Raw genomic sequence first — 22,481 nt, forward strand, 5'->3', positions numbered from 1 at the left:
GGTTTTTATTCAATGAAAACACGGTTAAAACGACATTTTCTGAAAATAAAACCTAGCTAGATCGATTTATCGCCCCCGAAACCCCGAAATACAGAATTTCAAGAAAATCGTTGAAGCCGTTTCAGAAATCGTTGATATATATATATATACATACAAGAAGTGCTCGTTTAAAGGTATTAGATAGATGTAACATATACGATCATAATATGTAAAGAAACAATTGAAAAAAACCTAAAATACATACATTATCATTATTGAACAAAGGTTCAGGCACTATACAATAGGTTTTTTTTAGCATAGTCTCTATTTTTATACAGTGTTTGTTATTTCGTAGCTGGAAAGTTGTCACTATCAATTGGTTAACATTTAAGAACGAAGGTCGAATTGAACATCGAGGCATTAAATTACTCACATTCTAATTTGCATACCAATAGTATCAATGGCCTTCACTGTAATTAAAGACTTACATTTATTTATTGTAACTTGCTATTATTACAATAGAAAGTATCTTGAAGATATCTACAAATATTACGAAAGGTGTAATTAAGCTGCATGAAGTTAAGCAACGGGCAATAAATTTTAAATCAATTTATTTTTAGACATGTACCCCCAGAAGAAATTTATAAATATTAGGAAATTAATAAGGTGTCTAGCAATGGGCAATAAGTTTTAAATAATTTTATTTTCAGAGCAGTGAGAAAAGCAGGAAGCCTGTTACGTAACGCTAAAGTGGTGTACGCAGTGGCGGATTTACCAGCAGGCTGAGTAGGCTTCAGCCTAGGACGGCAGATTTTTGGGGCGGCAAATTTGGGGACCGAATCTTTTTTTTTCTTTGCTACCTCATAGAAATCAAAAAGATTTTTGCATGACGGTTTTCTGGTCTTCTGATGCCTTACAGATAGAAGTCTGCAACAAATGTTGCCGATGACTTGATCACTTGTCATTGCATATTCCGAGAGTAGTGACTTCCATATTCTGTTATTTATGTGGAATTTTAACGAAATTTTTGGATAAAAAAAATGTAAGACATGACAATTGTAGAAGCAGGGGCGGCAAAAAGTGTACAGCCTAGACCTTAATTTTTTTTAAATCCGCCACTGGGGGTGTACGTACCGTTGACGGGCGAGCAGTGTCCGCTGTTCTCGCAGCGGCAGGCGGCGCGGCAGCCCTTGCCGTACGTGAGCAGCGGGCACTGCCGCGAGCACGTCTCGCCGCTCCAGCCCGCCGCGCACTCGCACGCACCCGTCCATGGATCACACCTGACACAGGTAACAAAATTATTAATTATCGATGGCTTAAAGTGTAAATTTAAAATGGTCATTTTTCCTATGGATGTTGAACATTGCATAAATGTCTCTTTGATATATTATCATGAAGCATATCTATTGTATAATATATTTATTTATTAATGTTATTTTTCATATGTAATTGATAACTTAATTGTACTAATGAACTTAGCGGTGAATGGACGTCAATTTGCATGAAATTTATAAGATAAATTCGAAGAAAACATGTCAAACTACAATATTGTTTAGCATTATACATTCAAATCATATTTCTTTATTTTTCGCAGTGTATTTCAGCGTAAATCGCACCAATATTTATTTTTCCTCTACTACTGCAATTGACAACTAGTTCACTGTTGCACTAGCTTGCAGTATTTTTTCCGTTTCCATTTTGTACCGCTTTTAGTTCAAACTTTATCAAACAGTCTCTAACATCCATTAACATTGACATTTTATAATTTCATACAAGACATTGCCATTTGACTTTAGGTTGGCAAAATATGTATAGAAAAATTATTACTTAAGGGAATATAGTCCGCGCCAAACTGCTAGTTCGCTCTGAAGTTGTTGCGAGCAAGTGTAGTCATACAATTTGCTATGGCGACGCGATTCATTTATATATTCATGTAAAGTAAACAAACATGAGTATTTTTTTATAATATAGGAGTAGGAGACGATCATGCAGTCCACCTGATGTTAAGTGGCTACTACCGCCCATGGACATCTGTAATCAATCCCAGATAGGATTAGATATTCCTACCTGAGGCCTACGGCCAAAGATGCGCCGCTACCCCCTGAGTACTAAGCTGGAACGCCTCGGAAAAGTTTGTCTCCCTTACCACATACTTCAAAATGGAACACAGCAGCGCCTAACACTGCTGTTATTAGGTAGAAATAGGTATGGCGGTGGTGCCGCCGAAGTCGAACCACAAAGGGTTCTACTACCTTCTGTATACTCACATGTCAGTAGTGGCGGGCGTGCACTCGCAGCTGCGGTCGCAGCGCGGCCCCCACAGCCCGTCGGCGCAGGCGCGGCGCTCGCAGCGCGCGCCCGCCCAGCCCGGCCGGCACGCGCACGCGCCGTCCCGCGCGCCGCACGCGCCGCCGTGCAGGCACGCGCACCGCCCCGCGCAGCCCGCGCCCCAGCGACCCGTCGGACACTCCTCCAGGCACTGCGAATATAATTTATGCATGCAGATTAGAGTACATACAAACTATAGGCATCAGAAACTAGAGTCCGCGTCCGTGTTGAAGGTGGTAGAACCCTTTGTGATTCGACTCCGGCGGTACCACCACCACACCTATTGCTACCTTATAACAGCAGTGTTAGGCGCGGCTGTGTTCCGGTTTGAAGGGTGTGGTAAGGGAGACAGACTTTTCCGAGGCATTTCAGCTTAGTCCTCAGGGGTAGCGGCGCATCTGTGGCCGACCTCAGGTAGGATCAGATATCTAATCCTATTTGGGATTGATTACAGATGTCCATGGGCGGCAGTAGCCACTTACCATCAGGTGGACTGTATGCTCGTCTGCTACTCCTCTTATAAAAAAAAAATTGCTAGTCCACTGCGAATATAGAAACGAGTCGCGTCGCAATAGCAAATTGTAGTTATTTGCTGGACGAGGACAGCGCGGAATCCGCACCACCCGGCCGCCGCCCGCTCTCGCCTACGGGTACATAGACAGTTAGTGTGCCCTTACGTTACGGAGTATATGCTAACTAAACCTGCGCGCAACAACTTCAGAGCGGACTAGAAGTTTGGCGCATACTATACCATATTGATTAACCTTCTGGTTTATATGAAGTAAAACAGGGCCTGATAAACATAAAAAAATACTATTTTAAGCTACTAAATATTTTGTCTATGTCCTGTCATAACATATTAAATATTGTTTTAATACCAAAAATGCAATATTTAATAAATAGAGCAAAAAAGTGTTGCTGTTAGAGCTCAGAAAGAAATAGGTGTGTTTATATAAAGAATACGATAAAAAAAGAAATAAAACCTTTTCAGTTAACATATATAATAAAATAATGTCTCTTATTTGTAATTGCATTATAACAAATGATTGAGGATATTACGCATATTAACACTACCACTTGTTAAGTTAAATAATTGCACAATTACAAAAATTCAAAGAATATAATCAAGGAGTAAATATAGTAATCATTACATCGTTTTGTAGATAAAGAAGGGTTCAATGGTAACAATGCAAATATTATACCATATTATCCATTTATGACCAATACACTATAAGGAAAATAGTTTATTAAGGAGAATAACGACTTTCCAAATTAATAAACAAACATCTGATTAGTAAAATAAGTAGTAAGTTAAAGTTTTTTTTTTTAAAGGAAGATATAGCATACCTTTTCTCCAGTAAAGCCAGCTTCACACTGGCACTGGCCGGTAACGTGGTGGCATCCAGCACCATTTGCACATTCGCACGTTCTCTCGCACTTTTCTCCCCACCTCCCAGAAGGACATCTAATGGAAAAATATTTGAGGTACACTTTTTAAATACCTGAGATTTTGTGCTAAGTTTTCCACAAGGTTTCAGTTTTAGGGGGGAAAAAGCTTTATTAAATGAAGAAGTTTTACATGTTTTCTATATTGTATTGGGGATTTGGGAGTATAAGGGTTAAGTTAAGAGTTGAAAACGTGTTCTGAAGACATGCTAAATGTGTATAATTGATTATTGTTTTAGCTAGGATTGACATCGAAAAATATTTCTTGTTTTCCCTAACAGTTTTGTGAACCTACAGGACACTACTAGTAACGGTAAAATCATACATACTTGTTAGCACACACTTCGCCCGTCCAACCCGGCGTACACTCGCAGCCACCTAACGCCGTACAATTGCCGCCGTTCTGACACCGACACATTTGTACACACGGTATTCCGCCCGGACATGGTTCGTCGCACCTGAAACAATGCGAGTTCTAAAATAAACTACTTCCTAAAAATTGGAAGGCACCAGGCAAATATTACCACAGCGAAAATTTACTTTCTACCTTCAATTTTTCTACAGAAGAGATAGTGTGCAAGATAGACGTAAGTTTTGTAACCTGGTCGTTCCTTATTGGTTTTAGAAGCCGTGCTTTATCTATTTTGCAATAGCCAATAGCACAGGATAATATGTACGTGCATTCTCACCAGCGAGACTAAAATGCCTACACAATGCTTTGTCAACAAGTCACTCACTATCGTCATAAAAATCTACCTTGCACAATCATCTTCTATTTAAAAAAATCATCTTTTTACTATGTGACCGAAGATCTTACAAGTAATGCTACAATTATACCATATTACTAGCAAAAGCAGAATATAGTGCCTCATTAGCTGATATTCCAATACCCATACTCCACTCGATTGCTGAACAACATTCAGTTTCAGATACTCACAGAGGTCCCGTAAATCCCGGTGCGCAGGTACAACCACCGGTAGCCGGGTGGCACGTGGAGTCGTTCTTATACTGGCAGAGCTCCACGCAGCTACCGCCGAAGGTGATCGGCGCGCACGTCCGCTCGCACGCATCGCCGCGCATGCGCAGTCGCCCGTCAGTAGCACATGTTTGCTGCTTGTTATATAACGTTCAGTGCCATACTCACAGTGGTCCCGTAAGTCCAGGCGCGCAAGTACAAGCTCCGGTAGCAGGATGGCAGGTCGAGTCGTTCTTGCACTGGCAGAGCTCCGCGCAGCTGTCGCCGAAGGTGGGCGGCGCGCAGGCCCGCTCGCACGCGTCGCCGCGCCAGCCCGCCGCGCACGCGCACTCGCCCGTCAGCGGCTCGCACGTGCCGCCGTTGAGGCACCGGCACTCGTGCTCGCATGACCGACCCCATTTGCCGTCCGGACATGCTGGAAAACGTCACATGTGCTACATATGGCGTTAATTACTATTTATAACGCATTAATGTTGTGAATAAATAGTCAAATTGTTCACAATTGGTAAGATTCTTCACCTCTGACGCATAACGTGTCGCTCGAATCCTCGACGGATTTTATAAAATACGCATGGGTTTTCAGGGTTCAGGATATATCGGACCAACATGCCTATTTAATATTTATCTATATGCAAATATGCAAATAAAAAAGTATTTTCTTTTTTCCTTTATATTTTTAACAATCGCTAAAGCTTCGTTAATTTGTTTTTTTTTAATCGTCCACTGAGCGAACTTTCTAATTTAAGTATATGCCAATTTTAATACAAATATCTAAGTTAATAATAATAAAATGAGATTCAATCTTCTCCTTGACCGATTGTTTATTGGGCATAGAATCTAATTACAACTTTCTTTTCTACTCATACTTGGGCTTGTGGGTTTAAAACCCACGAACCAGTACGTGACGAAATAAATCATTATTATGCAACTTAGACTCGGATTACAACTAGTATTTAAAAATGCAATATGGGTATCACGTTACAGAAAGTGTAAGCGACAAACATAATAAAATGGCACAATTTCGCCACTAAAAGTGCAGACAGGCGATGCGGGCAACGATCGTGTTACTTGCAAAATTACCGTATTTAGGTGTTATCCATCGGATCCACTTACATATGTCACAAGCGGGGCCGCCGTATCCGTGCTCGCACAGGCATGTGTTAGGCGCTACACACTTGCCGCGCACGCAATGCTCCACGCACACAGGCACACACTGCTCCCCCTGCGCGTCCGGCGCGTAACCCAGACAACACTCTTCCACCGGCCTGTGTTTCACCAAGGTCTGCGTTTTGAACACCGGCCTGAATTTTATCTTGTATTTTGAACATCGTGGTGGTACGTTGAGACACCATGAGTACTCCTTCACTTGATACGCCTGCTGCTCTGACACGCGAATTGTTGTTACATACCTGTAATTAGTATTATTAATTTCCATAATAATCATACAAAGGAATAATTGCCGTTTATTGTATGTTTACTTAAGTTTTCTAAGCATTTTACGATCAAAACTGCTACCAACCAAGTTGAATAGCACGGTGAAATATGGCCTAAACCTTCCTGCGAAAAAACCCTATGCTCAGCAGTGGCAGTAATGGGTCGACAACAACACTGCCATGATTAAAGGTCATAAACATGTTAATAACAATTCTTCCCTTATCACCCAGTAGAAATATTGACATGACTTGTTCAATAACGCAAGCATTTGCGACGAACAATCAGTCACCCCTGCATTCAAAAGCAAATACCTAACAATAAACAAAGCATTTACTGAATAACAAAGCACAATGGCTGTGTAATTTTTTCATTAAGATAAGATATAACAACCGACCTTTCCAAGAGGAAACTCAACAGAAAGTTGAACTTCCTGCGCTTATTTTATCGATATAAGTTGAATAAGTGCTAATAAAAATTACATGAAATAAAAATCTAAAATGCACTATGTAGTTTTCTAAATTTTATAAGTAAATAAAATTTCTGAAGTTAATTTTAATCATTGAGATTTGTTAAATCAAATTCAATGTAATAACACTAATAATAAGCGTACTAAATCGTACAATGCGATGAAAATTTTATAAGAACTAAGTTTTTATGAGTACTACTTTATTAACAGTTCGTTTAACGTTGCGGATTAAATCAAGATAAAATATTGATATTTATTATTTACTTAGCACGTTTTTACGGTTTTAATTGATATTTTAAATTCCAAAAATGATAATATGGCGGACAACTGTGAACGAGTGAACAGATTATTCTTATAATATTCCCTACTTTAACCTTACTTTAGCATTAAAATGTTTATATAAGTATGTATTAGTATTACGATACATATACACAGTTCATATGAGTCATGCACGTCAATTATTATTAGTGAAAATAGAATACTAAGGAATGGACTACTGTACCTACGTACTAACTTTGTCATCATGTGTTATGACTAATTTGTAAGTTATATACAATTGTTGTGTCAAAGGTAATGGGGATTTAGATAACAAATGAAACTGACATGACATACCTCGTAGTGAGTGCGTACTGACAAGTAGTTCTGTAAATTAGATTAATTGAACGCTAGTAGAGGGGCCCATCTCGTGTTGCAAATAAATCAGGATGGAACAATGCAAAATACTCAACTGTGTCTATGACTCTACTATTGCATGTACCGCTCAATGCATGTAGCTTCTAAAATAATTTTTATCCTACCTTTTGCCTACAGAATTTAACAGTATACTCTCTCAATACATAAGTTACACAATTTAGCAATGATGACAAGTAGGTAAGTAAGTACATTATCCAATTTTTACGATTACGTCTGATAACTGAATATTAAACATTACTATTTATCGTCGTAAATATATTTAATTGGGATTCCCCATATAATGTATTTCAACCGTGTTATCAACTAATGAACATGATTCATAGAGATTTGTCTATCCGGATTGCTTCCGGTATACGGGCAGTTTATTATTTTCTTCCGTTATAACACTCTGATAACTCTTTTTGATAAGAGAGCAAGTGCCCGAAGTAGATAAATAAATGTCTATAATATCCCTCACTCATATCCAAATCCTTAAGTTGGAGACCGCAAGAAGATGTAATATAATACAAATACTCTGCTTATGTTTATAATTAATATATGAATTTATCATCGTTATACATAACAGACTGTTTGCTAATTATTATCTGATTTATGAAACTATGATATTAGTAAACAAGTTTAACGAAGTAACTGCCTAATATTAAAAAATGTTAGTCCTGGTATATTCACGTATTCCTAGATCAATCCAGCCTATGTTAAATTGCCCTTTATCTGTTTGGTAACCTCCTTAAGTTATATAGTCCCCCTTAGCCACAGTAAAGTTAAAATAATAATCTATACTAATATTATAAAGAGGAAAACTTTGTTTGTTTGTTTGCTTGTAATGAATAGGCTCAAAACTACTGGACCGATTTTAAAAATTCTTTTACCATTCGAAAGCCACATTATCAACGAGTAACATAGGCTATACCTATTTTATACGAAATATATTTGATAAATAGATTTTGAGGCGGTACAAAGTTTGCCGGGTCAGCTAGTTATTTATAAACTGTAGCAAAATGAAAGGATACTATACATATACTCATGAACGTAGTACATAGTTTATAACTTTAATTAACATAACATTTTCGCCGCCGATTTTATGGAGACAATTAGTAATACAGAAATATGTTTTTCCTTATTTGGGAACTTAATAAATGTAATACAAATAAATACGAGTACATATAAAGTTAAACAGAGTTAACTCCACCGCAAAACCACAGGATAACACTAATACTACCCTATATGCTTTACAAAAGCAAATTCATATTCATTTAAATAATTGCAATTTTATTATTAATTTAATGAAACTAAAGGGATGGATAGTCCTGTCCATGGGCGCCGCCAGAAATATTTCCAGGTGGGTGCATAGCAGTTTTGACCAAGCATCTAACCGAAAAAATGGGTAATTCATCATAATGGATGATGCCACTATTATTATACATAGTTATAATAAGCGTGATGGAATACTTACGGTTCTTGTCGTGTACAGACGTTAGGTCCCTCCAGCAGTGCGTCGGCCCAGGCGGCCAGGGCCAGCAGTACAGCCGCCTGCCACCACATCGCGGTTTCCATTTACACGGCTCAACGTCGTGTCTCCATAACAAATGTATTGTTCTCGCGTCTTTACGTCACAATGACCATTGAAACGCGTTAGTTATAATATTCCTAATCGTAAGTAGTAAAGCTGTCTTTTTGAATTTCGTCTGAAACAACATTAAACATTTATATTATTATTACAGTTTAACACGTATTTTTATTTTTATTCCTGACACGGCAGAACGACTTATAATATCGTTTAAAATATGCAGTAATGAACGTTAACAAACAGCTACTCGACACGCATTGTTTGAATTTGTCTTGCTCGGAAGATAAGCTCATGAAGATATGTTCATGGAAGTCATAAAGTTATACTAATCTGACAGTGTTAAGATACGGTGCCAAATTCTAAGAAGACCGTCTTGTCAAGAAATTAAACAGATCATTGCATAGAAGTCTTTAAAAGTTGTCGTCCTTAGGGTTTGCAGAAATCCGACACTGCTTGGTCACATTCTTTACATCAAGCCCCTAGCAACAAAAATACATTCCAGAACACTACTTTAAAACTACCTGTAACATGTTTATAGATATTTTGAAAAGATTATCAGTTTATAAAGTGCTAGCTAAATATGTAAATGGTAGTAAATTAATTATTTTGGCAAATTAATTAAATACTAGAAACTCAGCGGTTTCTTGCATAAATCGAACCAACGACTAGACGCTTGAATTAACTTTCTTTGACCTACTCCACTGCGACCACTACGAATCGGTTCGAAAAATCGAAGCATACGCACACACCGACTTAAGTTATTTCAAACATCGTGGAAGCCTACTCCTAATTTTATTTCATGGTGATCTGAAATATAATTGAGAATTACAATGTAGTATCCTTCTTCCCACTCGTCGGCATCGCGATTGTTTAGCCTTTAAAAACAAAAAAAGTTTAAAGACCACTGACACTGCGTATGACAGTGACAGCTCCGGATTCCTCACTTCTTTTTCGCGCTTCCAAGGCATCGTGATACTATTTTTTCAAAGTTTTGTTAAACGTGTATAGTGAAGCAAAGCTAGTGAAAAAATGAAGAAAATGGAAACTAGGAATGAAGAATCACGTCTGCGTAGTTGTAGTCGCAGTAGCAGGGATTTACGAAGCAATTCTTCGGATTGGATCACCGGTTCAGAGGTTATGTACAAATTACTTACCAGGTATGTAAGAAAATAATGCATTATTCACCTTTTACAGTATGTGTGCACGACTATATAAATGCCTAAATAACTAACATATTCTCAGAAAGAAACTATATTGTTCGAAAATCTTTCTCGTATCTACAACTTCAAAACTATTCATGCACGCCAATCTCGCTGTTGCACATTACAGACACCAAACGGTGCTCATATTCGCCATTAACCGTAAGATGCTTGCATTTTTATGCATATAATTTAGCAATTAATGGTCCAAATATAAAATGCACCCGAGCCATTGAGTACGAGATACTCGTTGCGTCGCTTTGTCGACACTAAATGTTTCCCATGTTCACCATTAAGCACGAGATGCTGGCCCTAACATTTATATGTGGCAAATGTTCAAATATTCAAAGAGTCACAACCGTCGAGTACGAGATACTCCTAGTGTTACTTTGTTGATACTAAACGGTTCACTCATTCGCCATTGAGTACGAGATACTCGCGCTAACATTTCTATGTGGCAAGTGGTCGAATATACAAAGCATCAGAACCGTCGAATACAAGATACTCCAAGTGTTACTTTGTTGACACTTAACGTTTCACTCATTCGCCATTGAGTACGAGATACTCGCGCTAACATTTCTATGTGGCAAGTGGTCGAATATACAAAGCATCAGAACCGTCGAGTACGAGATACTCCAAGTGTTACTTTGTTGACACTAAACCTTTCACTCGTTCGCCATTGAGTACGAGATACCTGCGCTAACATTTATATGTGGCAAATGGCTTGAATGCTTCCATCACTAGCTATTGCACTAACAATACACAGTATAAAGCATGAATGATTTTTAAGCACCAAGCTAGAGCTGCTACAACACAAGGTTATGCCAACCCTGTTATACCAACTCTGACAAAATAATTTTCAGAACCAGCTATAATTTCAGGAATCATTCATGGAGTTATTGCAAATAGCAAAACATATTTGTAACTTTATGACAAAACAGTGTCCTAACAGAAATGGAAAATATTATGTCAACATACTGGGACAACGAGTGAATACAATAATATCATCAGAGTTCTCTAAAATTGGGAGGTATGTGTGAAGCACCTGGATGAATAACATATTCCAATGAGAACTGAGGAAATCAACCTGGTACATTTTGATGCTCTTCTCAAAATAACACTTTAACTAGTGCTACCTATAAAGGTCATAATAGGTAATTTATGCTCCACCACAATACACACGATAAAAATATGTGCAATACATGGTGGAGAACAGAAAATAGGAATCATCACATTGCTGGTGCGCTAACCCATAACAAATATAACCCCGTGCACATAAGAATCTTATCAGGATTCACCGCACAGCATGATGCTCATGAGCTCATGTAACGGAATCATACTGAAGACATTGAAACTCACTTAGCTGCATTACAAATGATAGAAGACTAACTATCTTATCAGAAAACAATGTCTAAAACAGACATTTGTGACAAATGTTTTATGCAGCACTCCGTTGCCAATTTGAAATTGGTTGAGATTGGTCGTTCCACACAAATCAATTGTGTTATATGATATTAAAATTTAATATATGGCGTCAAGATAAAAATCTTACAACATTGATGACAAAATTATCTTTGTATACTAGTTAATCCAATGCTCGATCTCAAATGGTAATATATGTGCTCCTTACATTATCACATACACACTGGTGTATATACATGACAACTGTTTCATGTTAACCTGAAATAGAACAGAAGGCATGCTCTCTCAAAAGAACCACCTCAGGAGGACAATGATTAAGCAAACAAGACTCCGGTTTATTGATACTGACACATATCTGTCCAATATATTTTTAGTCACATAAAGAAAGAATACTATAAGTATCTCATATATTGGAACCAGCGGCTGAAGTCCTAGCTTTGATAGTAGCATTCTGTTTTAATACCTCAACACAATTGAGCAGAGTTCATTGATTTGTTATGGATACTCTATAGTTCCTACTCAATTTCAGCTGTTTTATAAGCAAATAACAGGTACCTATACATGGCTCAAAGTAAACAATATTACATGGGTTATATTGTAGTACCTCTTACTCACATATATACAAATTATGTATAATAAAATTTAATCAGTTACCAGCTATATAAAGCTGTTTGATTTGATATCTTGTGGGCTAGGTATATGAATATCCTAACATCCAGATTAGGTGTATTTCAAGATATTGCGGATTTCAGGAAATACTTGTATTATTAAGGTATAACTCTAAGGAGATTTGTATCAAGGAGTACAATCAGAACTATAATGCACCACTTAACTACTGGTACAGAGTACCTACTTAAAGTCATTGAGCTTACATAACATATATAACTCTATTATATATAGATGTAACTTGAATTGAAGTTTTTAAATTATCTATTTAATACACTGGTTTACAGTGATAATCAATCCAGAAGTCTGGAGTTGTCTTTGGACACAAATACCTATATGATTTATTCTAAGGCCAGGTACTATAACAATACCTGCAATACTATAACAATACAAATGTGCTAAATAATAAATGTCCATACTTGTAAATAATTCAAAAACCTTGTTTAGTATTACTTATTTATATGGCATATGTGACATAAATGCAAATATGTGTCAAGAGTGAACTTTATGTACAAATGTGAGAATTTATACAAAATTATCATTTTGGATTTCGTTACACTTATGTTTCAGTGACTCAATAGGAATAAATACAGTAATAATTAAAGGTTTGGAAGTTCAGTCCACAAACATATGGGTAATTATTAAATATCTGCACATATTTTTCACTTTTACATGTACAGTAAAACTGCTTAAAATATGAGGCTGAACATCATGAAAAAATTGACTAAAGATTATTGGTGCCTATGTAATGCTCTACAACAGAAGCCTGGTACTCCCAACATTACAAAAAGCAATCAAATATTAATATATTACTTATATTGTTGCTTAAACATTTCCTTTAGCAACACCAGGTTTATATAGAAACATGCATCATACATTTATACACCAGTCAAAAAATAACACAGCAGTCCATTAATCCTGGAATAAAGACAAGCATAATATGAGAATCGCTATTGCACTTAAGTCTTCATAATGTCTATGTTAGTTACACTAAAACTGAAATTGTTCTCATTTCATAATGAAGCTTAGGCTAAGGGTAAATAATGTCCACCATGGTAATATGTGATGTGACACATTATATATATATAATCCTGAACTTACCACTGACTGACTGACATGCCGTTCTCCATGTTGCCGTCTAGGAGCGACTTTGTTGTCTATGGCGGGTTTTCTCCTCTCCCCCCCGAGGCAAAGGGAAAAATATGAGATGCCATAGATTCAAGATGGCGGCCGATTTAAAATTTTTAACTTTTTTATTTATTGACTTTATGCTGATGTTTGTTTCTTTTTCGAATAATCTTCAGGTGGGTGTTACGATGAAATTGAAAAAAAATGAAAAACCAAGATGGCCGCCGAGATATTTGAGTTTGAAATTTTTCAATTTTCGAGGTGTTTTTGGGAGGTCGTATCTCTTGGGATTTTTAATATTTTGTTGCCATTTTTTAAAATTTTCTCGGATATATCCTCAATTTTGCCAAATCGGATTTATTTTTTTTTTCAACAAGATGGCGGGTCGTCTGTTAGGCGATTTGTAAAATGTATGAAAAAAACAGATTTTTTGAAGTGAAATATTCGGAGGTTGGCAACGTTTGAGCGATTTGCTTTGTTCGGGGCGGTCGTGGGGCTCGGTCCGAGGTGTTGCCAGGTTTGAGTTTTTTTCTCCCCACTCTTACAATTTTTCAAACTTTTCATTCAAAAATATGAAAAGTAGAAGGAGAAATATTTTTGATGAAAATGTTTTCACTGGAATATTTTTTTTGGCTGTCGTAATGACATTTGACCATTTTCGTCGATGTCGACTGGCAACACTGGCCGCAGGAATTTTTTTTCAGTTTTACGAAAAATCGACTTCCTCGACCTGAAGGAGTGGTGGGGGGTGGGTTTGATGTATGAGTGGAATTTTTTATTTGCCTCCGTGTCTATGGGAAAAATCTGAAACTTTCAAAATTCAAGATGGCGGCCGAGCTGGATTGGGCAACTTTTTTTTTTATTTTGCACCTATCCAAGATCGGTATCGTTTCCGACTAACTTGAGGGCGACTGATACGATGAAATTAGAAAAAGTTGAAAAAACAAGATGGCCGCCGAGATACTTGAGTTTGAAATTTTTCATTTTTCGAGGTGTGTTCGCGGGGTGGCACTGATGTGTTTTTTTAAATATTTTTTTTATTTTTTTCGTTTTTTTTCTCGGATATATGCTCAATTTTACCAAATTGGACTTATTTAATTTTTTAACCAGATGGCGGATCGTTCGTCAGGCAATTTGTAAAATGTATGAAAAATCGCATTTTTTGAAGTGAAATATTTTGAGGTTGGCAACATTTCAGCGAATCGCCTTGTATCGGGCGGTTGTGGAGCGTGACTTGAAGTGTTGCCAGGTTTAGGATTTTTTTTCTTCGTTCATACTTATTTTGGAACTTTCCATTCAAAAATGTAAAAAGTAGAAGGAGAAACATTTTTAATGAAAATATTTTACATGGGTATTTGTCAGGGGGGTCGTAATGACATTTGACCATTTTCATCCAAATTAACTGGCAACACTGGGAGCTACATTTTTTTTTTCACTTTTTTGACATTTCGAGTAGCCCACCCTAAACTATTGGTGGGGGGTAGTAATAATGTATGAAATATTTTTTCGGTATATTATGGTGGTTATAGGAAAAATGGGAAACATACAAAATTCAAGATGGCGGCCCTCCTGCGATTTTCAACTTTTTTTTTATTCTGCGCGCCTACCTGAGATTGGTGTTATTTTCGGCTAATTGTGGGACGACTGTTACGATAAAATTAGAAAAAATTGGAAAAACAAGATGGCCGCCGAGATATTGGAGTTTGAAATCTTTCATTTTTCGAGGTGTGTTTGTGGGGTCGTAGCGCGGTGGTTTTATTAATATTTTTTCGATATTTTTGATTTATTGGCTGGATTGTATCCTCAATTTTATCATATGGCAATATATTTTTTTTAAATTAGATGGTGCACCTTGTGTCAGCCATTTTGTAAAATGTACGAAAAAATGCATTTTTCGAAGTGAAATATTTTGAGGTTGGCAACATTTGAGCGAGTCACTTTGTATCGGGCGGTCATGGGGCTCGGCTCGAAGTGTTGCCAGGTAAAGTTTTTTTTTTCACCTTTCATACATTTTTTGGATCTTTTCATTCAAAAATGTGAAAAGTAGAAGGAGAAATATTTTTAATTAAATTTTTTCACAGGACTATTTTTTATGGGTGCCGTAATGACATTTGACCATTTTCGTCTTAATCGACTGGCAACACTGGGATACAGAATTTTTTTTCACGATTTTCACTTTTTGAGTACTTGGGCGGAAACCGTAGACAGAGCATATAAGTAATGTATGGGATATATTTTTTATTTCAAATGGACCCTATGTAAAAAATCGAAAATCCAATGTTGCCATATAAAAAAAAAATGTTTTCATACAAATGCATTTTCTACAGGATTATCGAAGATTTCAGGCTGTTGCCACCATTTGAGATCACTTTTTTGTATGAGGCGCTTAATGGCACTTATAGACTGTACCAATGTGTAACGAAATATTTCAGTGTTGCCATACAAAAAATAATAATTTTCAAACATGTGCATTTTTGTATGTCACATTTCAAGCTGTTGTAAATTTTTGACAACGTTATAATGTATGACGCGTTTGTATGTACTAATAGACTGCACATTTTGGTAAAAAAATATTTTAGTGTTGCCATACAAAAAATATAAATTTTCATACATATGTATTTTTGTATGTAATATTTCAAGCTGTTGTCTTGTATTGGTAACATTAGAATGTATGAGGCGTTTGTACGTTCTAATATTGTGCACATTTTGATTAAAAAATATTTTAGTGTTGCCATACAAAAAATAATAATTTTCATACATTTGTATTTTTGTATGTGGTGTTTCGGGCTGTTGTCTCCCTTTAAAGACCACCACCATCATGCCCAGCATCACTTAACGTCAGTTTTCTGTATGAGGCGTTTAATGGTACTTATAGACTGTACATATTGGTGGAAAAATATTTCAGTGTTGCCATACAAAAAATAATAATTTTCATACATGTGCATTTTTGTATGGCACATTTCAAGCTGTTGTAAATTTTTGACTACGTTATAATGTATCACGCGATTGTAGGTACTAATAGACTTCACATTTTGGTAACAAAATATTTAAGTGTTGCCATATAAAAAATAATAATTTTCATATATATGTATTTTTGTATGCAATATTTCAAGCTGTTGTCTTCTGTTGATATCATTAGAATGTATGAGGCGTTTGTAGGTACTAATATTCTGCACATTTTGATAAAAAAATATTTTAGTGTGGCCATGCAAAAAATAGTAATTTTCATACATTTGTATTTTTGTATGTGGTGTTTCGTGCTGTTGTCTCCCTTTAAATACCACCACCACCAAGCCCAGCATCACTAAACGTCCGTTTTCTGTATGAGGCGTTTAATGGTAGTTATAGACTGTATAAATTGGCGGAAAATTATTTCAGTGTTGCCATATAAAAAATAATAATTTTCATACAAGTGTATTTTTGTATGTCATATTTCAAGCTGTTGTTTCCTTTTGATGTCATTCCAATGTATGAGGCGTTTGTAGATACTAGAAGTATTAACATTTGGGTAAAATAATATTTCAGTGTTCCCGTACAAAAAATTATAATTTTCATACATATGCATTTTTGTATGTTATATTTCAAGCTTTTGTATATTTTTGACAACCTTATAATGTATGACGCGATTGTAGGTACTAATAGACTTCACATTTTGGTAACAAAATATTCAAGTGTTGCCATACAAGAAATAATAATTTTCATATATATGTATTTTTGTATGCAATATTTCAAGCTATTGCCTTCTATTGATATCATTAGAATGTATGAGGCGTTTGTAGGTACTAATATTCTGCACATTTTGAGAAAAAAATATTTTAGTGTTGTCATACAAGAAATAACAATTTTTATAAATAGTTATTTTTGTATGTAATATTTCAAGCTTTTGTCTCCTTATTATGTCTTTAAAATGTATGGCTTATAGACAAAAAAATCACGACCCAAATTCTTGGTATTTTGCAAATATTAACTCATATCTTTTCCAAACAGCCCCAATCAGAATTAATAAAACTTCAATATAGGGGAAAAAATGTAAAAAAATTTTGCACGCAAAACTAAAGAAGACAACCGTTCCGCGAGCTGCTTTAGCAGCGAGCGCACACAAGCGATACCTAGTTAATGATATAAAAGTAATAACAATATTATTATATCATGTGAATGGCCAGCCATTAATATGATATCTTCTTTGGGTCTTTTATGCCTAGTGTGTATACCTAGATGCTCTTATAAAACATAAAACAAAGAAAGTAAGCTGCATGTCCAATCAATTTTCAAATGTAAATCTAGCATCCCTAGAATTAATAGGAATCCCTTAGGGGTATGTGTGATGAACGTTACTATATAGGACACACATGGCAGACATCTGGCCTGGAACAAAGAAAACTATATTATATATACAAATTATTATTATAATTATTATATATAGAAGATTTATCTACTTTCCTTTTATTAAAGAATTAAGATGGAGAAAAATGTGGGTAATAACTTTACAATTTATCACTGTCAGAGCTGTAACTAGAACCAGTTGTGTTAGTAATCATTACAGGCTAAGTAAGCCAGAACCCCATGGAAGTTATAAAATATTTGACTTATTAAAACTGAATTAATCCTGGGAATGCTCAGCATAAATACTTTTGACTCAAGATAAGCTTTTCTGGTCTAGTCATGAATGGGGTTTGAAATAATCATATACATAAATACTGCTATGAAAACTGATATCAACTTTTACATACACATAACTGATAGTTACACACATTTTTAGGGAAAGATGTTAGATGGAAAGTCAGATTGGATTTCAAAAGGAAACACATCATAAGCTTTCCAACCAACCATATAGATATGTAACTTTACAGAGGGCATGCATAAGCATGGTACAGCAAAAAGTATAAGTAACTTTTGCAAATCTGATATATACCTACAAAAACAGGAAGTCATATAAAACTAAAATGTTTCATTGATCTAAGAATGATCATGTCCCTCCTGAACATGCACACTAATATAAAGAAACAAAGTAGGTATAACACCCAATATTATACCGGGTATACCTACAACATAAAATATAAATTTATCTCACATGGGGCATATATCATCCCAAGATCAAATCAAATACCCAATCATAATTTGTCAATAAATAATGGTATTAATTCCTTAATATTCAACATGGGATGGCTTCCTATTTTAATAATATTGGAATACATACAATGTACCTACTGGTACATTTAAGTATAGTATTATATAAAAGTACATTATTATATAATGCACATCACATATGAAACATATTTATACATATATTGCTATATAGCAAAGGAAATAGTATTATTTGTGTCAATAAAATTGACCAAGTAATTCATTCTACACATAATTATAACATACTATGGAGGGTAGAAAACATATTTTCGACCTTGTATGTATTTATTTTTTGCAAGGTGCAAAAGCTTGAATTGAATAATTATTAATACTGACTAAATTACAATATTACTATTATTATTATTGGCCAATTTTAGTAATAATATATTTAGAGAAAAATATTGCATTATTATTGCACTGAATATTATTTCATCTAATTCAGAGGGAATCTCACTTAGTACTATGTGTTTCAGAACATTTCATCCATATTATACAGTAAGAGTAAATATTCAGTTAGCAATCCTAATAATTATGTATATTTTATAATAATACCTAATTAAGAGAAAAATTTCTTATTAATATGATATTTTCATATTGTATTTTTATATATATGTATATTTTATTATTGAGAATAAATCTCACTAAGCACTATGGATTTCACAACATCTCATCCATATGATGCAGAACATATAAATATTCAGCAATGTAATTAAATCCATATAATAATATATATGTATGGTAATAAATCTTTAATTTAATTACATGTCCCATTGTTGCAGTTGTCTCTAAACATCTACATTGTAATTCTCAATTATATTTCAGATCACCATGAAATAAAATTGAAAATTAGACGAGCTTACCTGTAAGCGAAGTCTGATTATAATTTTATGAATGGTGATCTGAAATATAATTACCCACCCTCCCAAAATCAAAACCCATACTGCAACAATAAGAACAAGAGTCTCCTAGATATAGACAGCATGCATATTATCAAGGAGACTAAGTTGGAAATGATAGACTCTAAATTAAGTGAGGAATCCGGAGCTGTCACTGTCATACGCAGTGTCAGTGGTCTTTAAACTTTTTTTGTTTTTAAAGGCTAAACAATCGCGATGCCGACGAGTGGGAAGAAGGATACTACATTGTAATTCTCAATTATATTTCAGATCACCATTCATAAAATTATAATCAGACTTCGCTTACAGGTAAGCTCGTCTAATTTTCAATTAAATTAGAGTCAGTCACGGGTCGATAGAATCCGGTATTTTTGAGATGTACCTGTGGTTTTACGAGTGTTATCTGTCTAAATTTAGGGAACATACCACAGCTGTTTATCCTGAAAAACACTGTCAAATTGCTTATTGAAATATGCAGTAAATCTAATCAAAGTATGTCTGTAACTTAATCATTATAATATTTGCTAGGTCACTTGTTTACTTATATGGTAAAACTTTGCATAACGCTTTCTACACTCACATAATAACCTTTCGATTAGTTTTCAGTATAAACAAAACATACCTAGCGAATAAAAATCTTTAGAAATCAAATTTCTTTACTCATATAAATTATTCTGTTAGAATCATCGTAAATATTATAATCGTATTAAAGTATTCATATAGTATTCCGTACACAGAGACAAAATACATGTCATTCCGTGCAACCAGTCGTTCTAGTTCAAAATAAACATGAACTGGATACGGTCGGATCTAAAAATACCACAGCAAAGTATTCCAAGTACATCTCCACTCAAACCTCTGCTACTACTCAACCCAACAATTGTAATTGCTGCGTACGTAAAAGTGTATTACATTACGATTGCAAACGATTGTCGTATTTTGAAACAAGTATACATTCCGCTACCTAAACTGTTAAGGACGACGACGAAATAAAGACCGGTTTTCACAGTAATGATAGAAACTGTTTAGTTCTCTGTAAATAGACTAAATAGTTACATTTTATACATAGAATTTTTATATCGGAGCAGCGTATTTGAGCACGTTACACAATTGAGATAACATTGCCCAGCAATGGCACATAAAAAGGGTTGAAGTCAAATCATTTTATTAAAAGTAATTCACATTAATTATGTATTAGGTTTTACATAAATGGGTCAAAGTAATGAAGCACACGCTTTGATAAAAATTAAATAAAGTAAATTATGAGACATGTAAAGTAAAGCTTATCGCTCTGATTTCCTTTGTATATTAAGAATGGCTATATGGGTCGAGCTATGCAGCATTAAAGTATGATAAAGAAATTTATACTTAATATGACAATGCTTGTATTTAAAACGGAACATAAAAGTTTTATTTTTAAGCACCTATTACTGCACTATAATCGTTTCATCCAAGTATAAAAACGAACAATCCACTAAATTCAATTGTTATAATAATTGTTTGGAACCGGGAAAAGTTAGCAATCAGTAAAAAATACGAGTACAACAAACAACAACAACCTTGAGGCCTAATTGTATTTTAAGCGTTAAAAATGTGAAGCTTTGGAATAGTAATTATTTATTGTTTGTGAAAACGGTCTGGCGACTTTGAATAACTTTATTGTAGACGAAAATATCAGAAATATACTTGAAGTCTGAAGTCAGATATGCCATGAAATACAAAAACTGATAGACTAAAGGTTTTAAAGTTATACGCTCAAAATCTATGCTGGGTTTACTATTTTCGTGATGCCTTGGAGACGCGTAGTCATATTTATATTGCATCGAACTGGATTGGAAAACTGTACCGAAAATATTATAGTGGCTGTTTTACTAGGCAGGTCAGGTCTTAAACCTAATAATGTCTAGATCTCTCCCCGAGTCGGACGCACCACACGCCTACAACTCGTTGGACTAAACGCTATTTAAATTCTTGCCCCAAGTATTTGGTATACCGGTCCACTTGGCCCACATCGCGAACGAAAATCGAAATTTATTTATGCGGTAAGACATACCATGCCATATTCTCAGAGTTAACCGAAGACTCGAAGATTTCCTCTTAGACCAGCACTCAACTAGTATAAAGGTGACGAGTACATTACCGAAAGGGCAGTTATAATATAAAACCAACAAATAATCCTTATTAACATTTAAAATGAAAGTGAGTAGGTATTTTTGTTTGTTCCGCTTTCGCTAATAACGGTGTAGCCTATTTCCATATCATTTTTGAGCTGTGACATGTACCTAACGATTTTAATATAGATTAGATGAATGTCATTCTTGTGTCCTACAATTAATTTCGCGATCCTTGGTACGCAAATAGGTCGAGTCTGACTTTGTCGCCCCCCCACTTTCGTAGTTAAATAAGCGTACCAATCACACTCAATAAAATTCTGCAATTTAACTTGTATTATGCTTATGAAACTGTATGTGGCATGTTTACCCATTTGATCCTCATCAACCTAAATAACTAAAGTATTGGATAAATTTAATAACCGCTAGATAATAATTAATAATTTGAAATAACATTATTTTATCGAAAATACCTATGATATGCTTACAAAAATAAGTTATAAGATTAACAAACATATTTTACGCTTGTAATATATTTGAGAAATAATAACTAATACCATGTATTATGTACAGGCAATAACAATCCGTATCATCTATATAAAAGTTCTAAAATGAAATTAACGTAACAATTACCTACATTTCATAACAGCGACGATTTAATACATGACAAATGCAGTTCCTACTCGACTACTTGTTTTCATTATTATAACAAGAACGATAAGTGTGCCACCGCTGCGAATATTATCAAAATACGTGTCAGCGTTGATGAGTCCACTACAACAATTATAATTACGCACACGGTCGCCAGATGTTCCACTTTAGTTGAGACATTTGAACTATTCTAATATTAACTAAAAATATTTCATTCATTTCTATTTTGCTTAAATACTTTTTCACTGATGAAGGTTTATTAAAAAAGGCATTGCCCTACTGTGGACAAAGACAGTTTTACGAAAATATGTTTTGGAGATTAGATGGCACCACCGCCACAACTATTTTTGCCTCATAACAGCAGTGTTAAACGCTACTGTGTTCTGGTTTGAAGG

General features: G+C 35.1%; 1 protein-coding gene across 3 annotated transcripts in view; it reads right to left on the minus strand.

The window, feature by feature from the left end:
* Positions 1 to 22,481, minus strand: part of drpr (multiple EGF like domains draper) — a 36,989-nt gene that overhangs the window by 9,984 nt on the left and 4,524 nt on the right. For 2 of the 3 annotated variants that reach the window (XM_073083927.1, XM_073083926.1), the window contains exons 2-8: positions 8,776 to 9,007; positions 5,843 to 6,138; positions 4,898 to 5,144; positions 4,083 to 4,211; positions 3,655 to 3,772; positions 2,247 to 2,458; positions 1,114 to 1,259 (exon numbers count right to left, since the gene is read on the minus strand). In XM_073083927.1, the coding sequence (XP_072940028.1) occupies positions 1,114 to 1,259; positions 2,247 to 2,458; positions 3,655 to 3,772; positions 4,083 to 4,211; positions 4,898 to 5,144; positions 5,843 to 6,138; positions 8,776 to 8,876 (1,249 nt within the window). In that variant the 5' untranslated portion in view covers positions 8,877 to 9,007. Of the gene's footprint in view, positions 1 to 1,113; positions 1,260 to 2,246; positions 2,459 to 3,654; positions 3,773 to 4,082; positions 4,212 to 4,690; positions 4,766 to 4,897; positions 5,145 to 5,842; positions 6,139 to 8,775; positions 9,008 to 22,481 lie in introns of those variants that run through there. The other variant, XM_073083929.1, reaches the window with a different exon arrangement.

Source organism: Epargyreus clarus, unplaced genomic scaffold (genome assembly GCF_041222505.1).
Source record: "Epargyreus clarus isolate Ecla_fem2 unplaced genomic scaffold, WU_Ecla_fem_2.2 ptg000019l, whole genome shotgun sequence".
Taxonomy (NCBI): Eukaryota; Metazoa; Arthropoda; class Insecta; order Lepidoptera; family Hesperiidae; genus Epargyreus; species Epargyreus clarus.